The sequence below is a fragment of the Zingiber officinale genome, chromosome 4B (genome assembly GCF_018446385.1).
Source record: "Zingiber officinale cultivar Zhangliang chromosome 4B, Zo_v1.1, whole genome shotgun sequence".
NCBI lineage: Eukaryota > Viridiplantae > Streptophyta > Magnoliopsida > Zingiberales > Zingiberaceae > Zingiber > Zingiber officinale.
The window spans coordinates 88,235,580-88,248,573 of record NC_055993.1 but is presented as its reverse complement, the minus strand read 5'-3'; the positions used below and the strand labels follow the sequence as shown (position 1 = coordinate 88,248,573).

The window sequence follows — 12,994 nt, the reverse complement described above, 5'->3', positions numbered from 1 at the left end:
CAGCCGCATTGATCGCGGTGTCCGCAAGTTTAGCCTTGCCGGTTAGACACGCGCCTAGCATGACTTCGGCTGCAAAAGAGGAAGAAAAATCAATTATAATCAAAGGAAGGAGTAAAGAGGTCGCATACTTAGGCTGGACGGAAGTCGGGTGTGGATCAGACTCAGGCCGAAGATGTAGAGGACATCCTCCAACAGTAGTTTGTGGATGTCATACTTCTGACCGGCTAGCATGGAAGCGACGTTGAGATAGTCCAATCGACTCTTGTACTATTTCAAGAGAGGTTGGGCCGCCACTTCGAGCTGTCAGTGGGTCGGGAAGTCTGGCTGCTCGGGAAGGCGTACAAAAAAAAAATATTCCCTCTAGTGCTTTTTGGAGGTCGACATCTTGTAAAAGAAAACCAAGCCCACTCGAGCTTGGAAAAGGAAAGTCCCTAGCTCAGACAATTTTGGATAATAAAAATAGTGGAAGATTCAGGGGTGAGAGGAATGTCGTGTTGGCAGAATAGAACAACTATCCCGCACAGCAGTCGAAAGAAGTTCGACACTAATTGGTGAAGGGAGATACGAAAGTATTTACAAACGACGGGAAAAAAATGGATGAATGGGGAACTGCAGATCGACGGTAAATTGGTCCCTAAAGAAACAAATACAGTCAGACGGCGGAGAATTTTACTGATCAGAAGGAGAGGGAAGAAATGTTGGAGCAATCCCAATGGTCCGCGAGACCATGTGTTTTGTTGTTTGGGCAAAGGGTTTAAGTTAGGATTACCCTCGTTATTTGATATGTGTACTTGAGTTGTGCAGGACTGCAGGTGACACATGTGACTCAGGTTGACGGCTTCGGGTCCGGTGAAGGATGGAGCATCCAAGGGACCGTGGACAAGGCAGCAAGGACAAGGGCCGAGGGAAGCGACTTCGAGGCATACGCGAAGGATGGCATTGGGGACGAGCCGCGGGCTTGGATGCATCCGAGGGACGAGAGCCAAAGGAAGTAGGCTTGAAGGCAAGAGGTCAAAGCTGCAAAGAAAGCGTCAAATGAGTCATAAGGGTGAGGGTACGAGTGCATGAGAGATTGTACTCGGAGTAAAATCCTAGTTTTAGGATTTTACTGTAGCGTTACTACAGTAGTACTGTAGCATTCTATAGCTATACTGTAGCATTACTGTAGCAGTCGACTGCATGTTTGACCAGTCGACTGGTAACGGGCAAATCAGGTTCTGATTTGTTCCAAGCTCTATAAGAAGGAGCTTGGTATGGCCGGCCAAGGTGACGAAATTAGACTTGGTCAAAGCCTAATTAGTAGTCACTAAGTGCTCAAGGCTTCCCTTGTGTCCAAGAGATCTTGGTTGGAGTTGTGGTGAGGTTTCTCCACCCACAAGGAGGTTGAGCTAGCCGGAGTTTGCCGGGGACTAATCCACCGACGGATTGAGGGATCGTCCACCTTACGGACACGCCGTGGAGTAGGAGCAAGTTATCTCCGAACCACGTAAACGCCTTGTGTTAGGGTTTGTGTTTGGTTTGTTGTCTTCTTCCTTATTGTTTTTAGGTTAACTTTCGTATTTGTTAGTTTGTTTTTGTATTCCGCTGTGCACTAACATTATAGGAAGTAAAGTTTTGGGTGAGACGCTATTCATCCCCCTCTAGCGAACGTTAAGGTCCCAACAAGAAAGACTTGATAATCAGAAGGAAATTCATAGGTGATAGTTAAACTCTCAGCAATGTCGACGTCAAATCGGGACTCGGTAGAGGTGTACCAGAGCCCAGGGATGCCGGCAGGAGGCTGTGAGGAACTCGCCATCGCAAAAACAAGGGAGGGCGAAGAGATGTGAAGGGAAGAAAGCCTACTGGTAAAATTATCGTCGGAACACTAAGAGACGTCGAAAAACTCGAAAGACAAGGAAGTACAGAGGCTGGAAGACGAGAAAGCAAGGGGCGATGGGAAGGAAGCTTATTGGAAAGAGGTCACCGGAGGAGCAGTAAGGGAGAAATGTCATTGGAGCATGGAGGAGTTAGCGCTGAAGAGCTCGAAGATGAAGATGCGAAGGAAGAAGCGGCGACACACACGTGATTATAAGCCTCAGGGCTAGCCGACCGATGTCGTCCGATTTAGGTTGCAGAAACCCAAGCCGAGATCTGACTATTGAATTTGAACCGTCAAACGTCACATCACCAGAGGATATCCGCCTGTCACGTTAGGCGTGCGACGGTAGTGGGCAGGACACGTGGTGCATCGCCACGAGCTGCCATTTAATGAGGGCAATTAAAAGGCATGGGGGCACGCTTAGCCTTAATATGAAGAGATTTGCACGATTTTCCATAAATATGGGTGATGTAAGCCTAACTCGCACTCGCCCAAGACAGCTCAAGAAAAGATTTCACAAGTATAAACCATCGTTGTGCCGATCGGATTGAGGGAACATACCTACGGCCGAACGACAAGCTTCAACAGACTGACCACAGGGAGCGGTTGCATCCCGATCAGAAACCAAGTAGTGTCGAAGGTCGATCGGGTGGAAAACTGCTTAGACAATTGTCTAGTCAGTCGTGTTAGAGTGTATACTGAAAGCCTAAGCTTTTGTAAACATTTATTTTGAATAAAGAATCACATTTGGTCAAATTGTCTACATTTAGTTGTAGTTGTTCAATTAATTTATATTGTAGATAACATAGTATGTGGTGCCACATACAGAAGATGATGTTATCAGTACCTTGTAAATTATAAACAGTAGCTCACGACCAAAATGGAAAGGAACAAACCATTGAAAGGTCATAGTGTAATTAGGAATTAGTTTATCTTAACTATATAATTAACTAGTACACTTAGAGTGTATTGAGTAGAACCATTAGAGGTTGTTTCTTTTATACTGACTTTATAAAGGAACAAAGACCTCAGTTATTATGGAAGTGTGTGCTCTTAATCCTAATATAATAACAAGCACATATATTTGATATTTATTTCTTTAATTTATCAATGGGTGAGATTTAGTTCGATAAATCAATAAGCCCGATAAGTTGGGAAATGATATCACTTATAGTGTGTGTGTTGTTGATTATAGAAGGAAACTGTGTCCTAGAAATCTAGGTTGATAATGTCCCCAAGATGAGTTCATAAGGATTATCATGTTAAACCCTGCAGGTGGACTCAGTCCGACATGATAATAAGGTTGAGTGATACTATTCTTGGATTAAGATATTAATTAAATGAGTTGTCAGTAACTCACTTAATTAGTGGACATTTGACATCTTAAACACAGGGAGACTAATACACTCATAATAAGAAGGAGCCCAAAAATGTAATTTGGGATTGGTGCGGTAGTTCAATAATAGTTCTCTAGTGGAATGAATTATTATTGATAAAATTAAGTTGTGTGTTCGGGGCGAACACGGGATGCTTAATTTTATCGGGAGACCAAAACCAATTCCTCCTCTCGGTCCCTATCGTAGCCTATTATTTATAGAGTACTACACCCACCTATACCCACCTTCATACCCATGATATAGGGGCCGGCCAAGCTAGCTTGTGGATCAAGCTAGGGCCGGCCAAGCCTTGGTTCATGGGTGGCCGACCCTAGCTTGAACCCAAGCTTAGGTGGTCGGTCCCCATTAAATTAAAAAAAATTTTAATTTTGAATTTTTCTTATGTGAAAGATATAATTTATTGGAGAGATTAAAAATTAAAATATCTCTTTTAAGAGGATCTACAAAAGATTAAAGAAAGAGATTAGATCTCTTTCCTTATTTGTAGATTGGAAAGATATTTTATTTTTCTTCTTTATAAATTATTCACATGTAGAAAAATTAAAATTATAGAAATTTCTTTTTATCAACCATGAAGGGATTTTAAGGGAAATTTTATTTTTTTTTAAATTTCCGAAGACAAATAAGGAATTTTAATTGTTGATTGAAATTGCCTTGTTTGCTCTTATTAAGGTGGTCGACCATGATATAATTGATTAGGAAATTTTATTTAATTCTTCTTAATTAATTGTTGTCAAGGAAAGTTAAGGAAATTTTATTGTAATTAAATTTCCTTATTTACCAAAGCTAAGGAATATAAAAGAGGGGGTTGGGGTGCCTTCATGAGATACAACCTCTATTATTCTCTCTCTCTTTTTCCTTGGTGTTGTGGCCGGCCATCCTCTCTCCCTCTCTTACTCTTTGTGGTGGCCGAAACTCTTCCTTGCTTGGAGCTTTTGTAGTGGCCGGATACTACTTGGAGAAGAAGAAAGAAGAAGGAGAGAAAGCTTGCATCCCTTGGAGCTTAGTTGGTGGAAAAAGTTCTTCATCCTTGGATTTTGGTGCTTGGCCGAAACTTGAAGGAAGAAGAAGAAGGTGCTAGGTGGTCCTCATCTTGGAAGATCGTTGCCCACACAACGTCCGAGGTTAGAAGAGGAATACGGTAGAAGATCAAGAGGTCTTTCTAAAAGGTATAACTAGTATTTTTCCTTTCCGCATCATACTAGTTATTTTTGGAAATAATACCAAATACAAGAGGCATGCGATTCTAGTATTTCGAATTTGTTTTCAATGTTGTGTTCTTTTGTTTTTTTTCTTTTCCTTGTGATTTGATTGTTCTTTTCGGTTGACCTAAAGTTATTTAAGGAAATTAAATATTAACTGTCCTTAAAAGGCTTTGTCTAGGCGGTGGTGGTTGTTCCCATATCCAAGAAGGCCATGTGCCTCGCCATGCAGTCCTGGAAGCCAATTTTGGAAACTAATATTTAATGAAATTAATAACTTAGGTGATTTGGATCGAACGTGTTAAGTTCCGCAGGAGATCCGAGTCTAAATCTAAAAGAACAAATAGATTAAACTTTGGATCACACGTGTTAAGTTCCGCAGGCGATCCAAGTTTAATTTAAAAGAACATATGGTAGCTAGGAAAAGGTTCAGACCTTTGTACAAATTTTTTGTACAGTGGAACCATTAGGTTTTCCGAGTAGCAACCAACAAGTCGGACTTGCAGTCTCCTTCGACTAGACTTGAGGAGGAGGCATGTGATGTGGTGATGATGAGGGGCCCCATCCTGCGACCACGGTGGAGGTCAAAGTCAAGACGGTCAACGCACAGATAGCATCAGCCGATTGGGCGAAGCATGTCCCGACTGGGGGAGAAGATCCCGATCTGTCACCGCCTTCGACACGGGAGGAGTTAAACGACCGACGCTCAATAAATTATTGGACGTCAAACGGAAGAGACGAGGTGCAGAAGCCGGGCCGAACGACTACCCCGCTCGGCCAGACGACAGAGCTCGACATTGACAGAATTCAACTTCGGCCAAACGGCTACCCTGCTCGTCTGGCAGCAAGTCTCGGCAGTGACAGAGTGGAACTTCGGTCGAGCGGACACGCACAGGAGTAGCGAGGTTCTGGTCGACCGGACAGGACACCAGAGCGGTGAAATTTCGATCGAGTGGCCCATCCGCTCGACCTAGTAGTACACTCCCTCTGATATCCATCGACATCCTTTTGGAAGTTGGTGTCGTTGACACCAGGCATGGACAGACAGAAGATCGTATAGCGGAAGCTTCCACTGTCACTTCAGAGATATGCTCGGTCTGTTAAGGTACTGTGCCAGAGACACTTTACCGACAAGTTTTTTAAGGGGAAACTTGGGGAAGCGTGACCGCCTTGGGGAGCGTGCACGCGCACTACAGAAACTCTATATAAAGGGGAGTCCAAGTATCGGTGGAGGTGTGTAATACGCGAGACACTGTGCTCTCTACTATTCATTTTTGCTCCGCCTTCTATTTCATCGTCGATTACTGACTTGAGCGTTGAAGGGTCAATGCCGGGACCCCTTCCCTGACTCGGCACTGACGTAATCTGTGTTACATATCTAAGCGGAGTCTATAGACGATCAACGTAAATGTCACATCCTAATTTTTTATATCATCGACTTCGGACATGATCATATTATTTAATATATTAATTTATACCATTGATTTTTATTTTGTACACTAAATAATTGTATTATACCACTTTTATATGTTTATATGTTTTAATTGTGGATACTGGATAGTGTCTGATATTCTCCGCCCCTGTGTATTAGAACCTTCCTATGCCTTCTTTTCCCCGAGATCGGATCAAGCGCACGGAGCAGCGGCAGCAGAAATGCAAGCGTTGCTGTGCCAAATTCCCTCCCGCTGCAATGCGGGCCAGCTACGGCCGCTGGTTGCCGCCGCCTCCTTGCCGCCTCCGCCGATTCCCGGAGCCCTAAGCCCTACCTCGTGCCGCTCTTATCACCGCCTGAATCTCCCAACTCCTCCCCTTCTCCAAGGCCTCCTTTCTCCCGCTACCCCCGCGTTTCGAAGCTCCGCATCTCCGCTCCTCGAGCCCAACCGCGGGATTTTGGTGCGAGCCTCCGCGGGGCTACCTTCGTCCGATGCTGAATCCGAGAAGGCAAAGCTCGCGCAGGTTCGCCGTTGCTTTCCTTTCCTGCTAATGAATAATCTCATCTTGATTTATCAATTTAGGTGAAGTTTTTCGATGGATTCTAAGATTCTAACCACGAGATCGCCTCCATTCTTGGTGAAAAACAAAGAGACAGAAACAGAAACTTGCAAATGATTTTTATTCGTTGATAGTTAGGCTTGTTATACAATTTGTCGAGGTGCGATACTTGGATACTTAGAGGAGGTGGCTTTTATGCGTCCATGAAGTAGAAACTAGTAGTTGAGGACTTTAGGTAGCAAGATAGAGATCACAGGAACTAGTCTTCTCTTTCTAACCTATGTATATTGTCAGATTTGACCCATTAGGTTTGTCTCCTTTTATCGGCATTGTGTTGGTTACTATTAATAACTGATGATTTGCTTCAAACTATCCTAGTATATGAAACAAGTAATGTTGTCATAGGCAAAATGGAGATCAGAGAAACTAAAACTTGTGCATTGACAAAGAATGAAGAGGAACCATAGTACATGAATGAAAAAATAATAGATCCTCTATGGTACTTAGTTTGCGAATAAGAAGTCGTATGGAGAAGATTATAGTAACATTAAAGTTGGACAAGATGAAGAGGAATATGGACTTAGAGTGCAAGTGCAACTGTGTAGGTAACCATACATTAAATTGAGACCTCTGCAGGACTGGATTTGCCCCAATTTTGATATCATTATGTTGCTAGCAATGAGTTAAAGAAATTGGTGTGATAAATATGAGTATCTTGACAATGATGTCTATTATTACTAAAGACACTGGATAATTAGAACCATTTTTTATTTTGGAGTAGTGTTTGGTTGATGATAAATTGAGATAATTTCTTTTGAGGTTATTTTGATGGGTTAAACTATTTGAAGAAGATGAGAAACTATGCGCTGAGGTAGATTAGAGGTGCTGATCAATTGAAAAACTTGAAGAATGACTGGAAACAAGATATTGAGGGGTATTTCACTGATGGGGCTTAGTTCAACCAGGAACAATTAGATTTCTGAAACATTTTATTTTGATAATTCATATTTGATTTTTTTCATGCAATTATTCTTTGAACTCTTATTCTGTCCCCCTACAACTTCTTTCATGCATGTGAAATTTGACAGGCTGATGATTTATTGAAAAAAACTTGAGCTATTTTGAAAAGGATGATCTACACATATATTTACTCGTGGATGCCCCTCACTTGTGTGTGATCGGTCTGGAATGCACCAACCCAAGCCCAATAAGTTGACCTACTTAACTTAGCTGACAACAACTGGGGATATTAGATATATGTTGATACTTGCCAGGTTCAAAATAGAGGACCCTTCTCTAATACCACTCATTCGGAAGAAAATACTCTTAACATATATTTATAACAATGCCTTTGATTAACTTTGCATACAGTATGGCATTTAATATTTTGTTTTGCTTCTAATTCTTGACCAGGTCTCCAAGAGATTAGAGAACACATCTAGATATTTTAAGCGTTTGGGGAGTCTAGGATTCTGGGGGCAGCTAGTATGCACTGTTGTATCTGCTGTTATTTTGTCATTCTCCTTAGTTATCACTGGGAAGGTTACTTCACCTGTCACATTTTACACCACTGCTGGTGGTATTGTAGCTGCATTTATTTCAGTCTTTTGGTCATTTGGTTACATAAGACTTTCAGAAAGACTGCGAAGAACTGCAAATGATCCTGCAAAGGTGATCCCTTTCACAAAGTTCAATTCTTTCTATGGAACTTACCTGCATATAATGGGAAAGTAGCTTAATCTCTTTGATATTCATTCCATAGTTTTATCAATGATTTTTTATGATCATTATCTGGTTAGATTTGAGATATACCTGCTTGGCCTTCATTGCATTTCCGTCATCAATATTTGTTCTTTTGCATTGTTTACTTATAGTCTTAAGAAAGATGAAAATAAGTACTCCAACTTTCTACATCTTGAAAACTTCAAGACTATTAGATATCCTTTGCTTTTATTTTTAAAATAAAATCTCAGTATTCAGGTCTTTGAATGTTACCTATACAAATTGGTTAGTCGAGAGCATAAATGCACAATTTTTCAAATGGGATAGTGATTAATGTTGCATGTATTTTTTATTTTATTTTATTTTTACTTTGCATGAGATGTAATTTAAACTAAATTTTAAGGTAACTTAAACCTAGGCCATTAGTAATAATGGTAAGAGGATGTAGCAAAATAGGATTAATAAGTAGCTCCATATGATACATGGCATTCAATTGTCAGTAAGGAGTCTTGCTTTTTATCATACCCGCTTTGCGTTGTAGAGCTTTATCTAGTGAAGATCATATTCTTTTTGGTTCATTTATTTAACTTACTCTTGAGACTGTTTTCCAGGCTCCTCCAAGAGCTGATGTAGTGAAAAGTTTGAAAAATGGCATTGTGTTAAACCTTCTGGGAATGGGTTCTGCAATTCTTGGCATGCAAGCAACTGTTGGGTTATTGGTTGCAAAAGCACTTACTACTTCAGCAGTTCCTTACAACCAGATGTCTCCTGGTCAGAGTCCTGTGTTGGCCTTGGATGTCTTCTTAGTTCAGGTAATAGTGAATTTTCCTTGCGGCTTTTTACTCAGCTCATATCTCTCTCTTAGGGCATGCACTGATACACCACTTAGATGCCAAACAAATGCTTCTCATATATATGCCATACATTTTGGCACTGTAACATGAGTGCTAATTGGTGAACAAGCTCGTTGAGTTTCATGTACATAGCTTCTGAACAGAACTTGTCAATAATATAGATGAATCATAAATGCCGCAGATATTTCCATTTGATACAACAACTAAGCCTTATCTCACTAGGTGGGCTTGGATATATTCCCATTTGATACCCGGCAGCTAATATTGTTAAACTAGGTTCATTAAACTTGGGTTAGTTGTGTTGTGTCGGTTGTAGACCTAGATGAGGCTAGTGTTTCTAAATTCGGTCTAGACAGCAGTTCAATCTGATCATTCACATAAGAGCCAGGTGATGGTTCAATCATAAAAAAATCAGCGTACGGGAGGTAGGATATCTTAGTCACGACCGTAACCAGCTTCTTGGAAACATTTCATTGGATTGCTTACCATTGACTTCTACATATTTCATCCTGTGGCTCAGGGAAATATAGTTAAAAGGGTTGATTGTCTCAACAGGCTAAGTTAATAGGCAGTACTAGGGCTGCTTTTGGTGCTAGATATTCTGTACGATTTTATTTCACTATTTGTTAACTTTGGGCCTTCATGAGCAATTCAAGCCTAACATTAAGAAGATTGTGACTCCTTATTTAGTCCCATGTTGGGTTTGGTCAGCATGCTAGTTAATGCAACTTTGATAGATCTTCTACCTTTGACTTGTGGTTATAAATTTTCAGTCATGTCCAAGTATATCAAGTTAATGGTGGCCAGGTTTTCAACAAAATATTTTGTCGGTATTCTCATGGAAAGTAGTAGTTGGACACTAACGATTTTTATTTCAACAAATTTAAAATTATTCTATTCATAAAATCATAATTTAACAAGTTGAGAATAACAATCAATTCTAAGAAGTAATCTAAACTCACCATGGATAACAAAATGCAAATAATATTAAGTTTCTAGCACTTTTGATAAAAAAAAAATGGCGATTACTCAAAGATCCTCTAGCTAGATATCTGCTTTGTCTAACAAGCTTGAGCAGAATCTTTGAGCTTTGCTAAGCTTTTAACTGATACTTATACTGAGCATGCTCAAGCTCAGTTCATCTTTGAGCTTGGGTTTAGCTTTTGGCTGATTCTTATACAAGCATGTTCCAACTCGGTTCATCTTGGCTATATTCATGGAGCTCTAGGACTATCATGTACATCAATAAATCGGCTAATATAGCAATTGTATTGTTCATATCCAGATCGAAGAGCATAACAAGAAAGTTTCACCTTTCTGCTGGATTTATACAAAATTATTATTGGTCAAGTGGAAATGATAATCTTCAGGCCTGTAGCTGAATATTTAGATAAGAGTTTACTTGTGCGACTCTATTACTTTCTCATTTTGTTTTCAGTACACATATATACTCCAAGATAAAAATTTAGATATTAGCGTTCAAATTCAATTACAGGACAAAATCACACATTTTAGTTCATTTGAAAACTCAAAAGCATTTCTTAGGCACAATCAACAAGCATCAGGTCAACACCTGCTTTATGCCTCTAACAAATTTATACTTGAGCTTTTTCACTGAACAAATACAGTTTCTAAACAATGATATTCTAAAAAAGTTTACTCTGCTTGCTCATCTTATGAGTCATTTAATAGGCTTCTGCCAACACGATCCTCTCTCATTTCTTGGGGCTTGTGTTCTCGCTGGAACTACTGCGATCAGTCACGTTGCCGCATCTGGAGGCTGTTCCCATTCCAAAAGCTGCTTAGCTAAGCCATTTTCTGGTCCTGAACGATGTGCTTCCTTGCAGTAGGTACTACTTCTAGATCCAGTTATTTTTTTGTTTGACCTCTTTTGTGCTGATTGAGTTGAACAATCTTAAAGTTGATCAAACGTCGCTTTTACGATTCATTTACAGTCTGTCTACGTGTTATTTGCAGACATTTATGGATATTCTTACGTCCTTTTAGCATCGCCGCAACTTAAAATTTCATAATTTATTTATGTAGTGTGTGCATCCTATTTCTAGAATTAGGGTATGACATAATTCTAAAGTAGATATATTGGAAGATAAACTCATAACAGTCCTTGTTATGAGTCCTAAAATATTAGAGTCAAGCCAATCGGTTAGGCTGTTGCGGTCAAGTGGGCTGGGTAGGTAAAATGAGTCAATCGGTTTGAGTGGGTCCTGTCAAGACAATTCGGCAAGGAAATTGGGTGACTAAAATTGGCTGCTGGACCCAACAGACCAGTTGAACATGCTGCGGAGGCAGTCAAGTCGATCGAACCTAGTAGGTTGAGCGTGGTGGTCCTGTCGAATGGCTTGTCTGACCTGATCAGATCGAATGAATGAACAAACTATACTTGGTAGGCAGACATGTTGGACCAAGCAGGCCAATGAACTAGGCTGTGCAGGCAAGTTGAATAGAGGTTTGGATTCAAATTTTGATGCTTCTAATGGTTGCATAGTGTGGCAAAAAGACGAAATCGTTCACCCCCAGCGCTCCCGTCGCACCCGATTCTAGGTTATCATGAGGAGGTAAAGCACGGCAGTCAAGAGGGCAAGTGGTGGTGGGGTGAGTTGCATAGGGTCCGGGGATTTATGCCTCGACAGCCCTGCGGTTCGACCTCGCGATCTCATGTGACAAGCATGCTATTACTTACCATCTCGGATGATCCGTGGGGTCTTCTAATGGTTGCATCATTGTGATAATAGAAGATGAGGTCCCCTCGGGCAGTGCGGTGTGATGGTGGAGGTATGAGATGTTGTTACAGGAGGTTTTGAGATCGAAATTCGGTGCGTTCGAGCATGTCTTCCCTCATATCTTAATAACATGTAATAATGGTTAATAGTCATATATGATTTATTACTTTTGTGTTACTTTAGGAACGGATTGATGGACCTTAGGGACGGATTGATGGGATTGCCTTTTGCCACGTGATAATAGAAGATGAGATGGAATTTAATGCAAATAAAATCCAAGTCATGATGGTTGACCGAACCACAAAGAATTTTGTTGGAGTGGTTGTTGATGGTAAACGGGAGTTTTGTATGACCAACTTTGTGATCAATTTGGCTTGTGAAGTTCCAATTGACAATGCCCATAATTTATAGTTAATTGTAATTGTATATGAGTCAAGAAATACAATTAAATATAACTTAAATCATTACTTTGTTTTTCACATTTATTAATTTCTAGTTTAGATGTTAATCCATATACTTTTAATTTCTAACACGTGTCGCTATGATTCCGCATGCATGCCTATTCTTCTCAATAACATATTCCAAATTTAGTTAGTCAAATTTCTTGCCACAATCTCACCATTTTCCCCCTCTTCTACTAAATTCAAATTTTGTTTTTTGTTTTTTTCCCATTTCCTTATTTGATTTTAACTCTCAATTCAAACCCTCATAATTCCACCTAATGCTCAAACTTGGATGCTTCCTCCTTGGAATAACTCATTAGTCAAAATAAAATCCTTCCCGTAGATCCCTATATAATCCCCAACACTTGGTAGTCACTTCGCAATACTAATATTATCGCTTAGATACCACTTCCATTGCGTGATTGGTTTTACCATCGTCACCTAACCATGGATGCGCGAAGCAAGGTCTTGCTCTTCATCTTCCTCTTATTTGCGAGTGAATATGTCTTCTCGGCGCAAGCTAGGCCCCTTAAAGTTCATGAAGACGTTGATCTTTTGAACACTATAGGTCATTCGATCGGTGTCCAATTACTCGAAGGGATCAAAATCGAAGGTCAAAGCGGAAGCCAGGGTTGTACTTTTGTAAAGTACCGTTTGGATGGAGTAAAGAAGTCAGGACCGAGTCCAGGAGATGGTCACTGATTTTGTTAAGCAGAATCGATTTCTTGTTAACATATATTTTGCTTTTTTGTTTTTATGAATATGAATATTATAAGTATATA

At 40.3% G+C, this 12,994-nt stretch overlaps 1 protein-coding gene across 2 annotated transcripts; it reads left to right on the top strand.

Moving 5' to 3' along the window:
* Nucleotides 1-6,052: 6,052 nt before the first annotated feature.
* Nucleotides 6,053-12,244, top strand: LOC121975433 (protein TIC 21, chloroplastic-like). 2 transcript variants are annotated; one of them, XM_042527071.1, is made up of 5 exons: nt 6,053-6,416; nt 7,866-8,123; nt 8,786-8,986; nt 10,721-10,878; nt 11,953-12,244. In XM_042527071.1, exons 1-4 carry the CDS (start codon nt 6,114-6,116, stop codon nt 10,832-10,834), a joined length of 876 nt encoding a protein of 291 aa, XP_042383005.1. In that variant the 5' UTR covers nt 6,053-6,113; the 3' UTR covers nt 10,835-10,878; nt 11,953-12,244. The 2 variants fall into 2 exon arrangements, with proteins under 2 accessions (XP_042383005.1, XP_042383004.1); XM_042527070.1 differs by lacking the exon at nt 11,953-12,244 and having other exon boundaries at nt 10,721-10,982.
* Nucleotides 12,245-12,994: the final 750 nt, after the last annotated feature.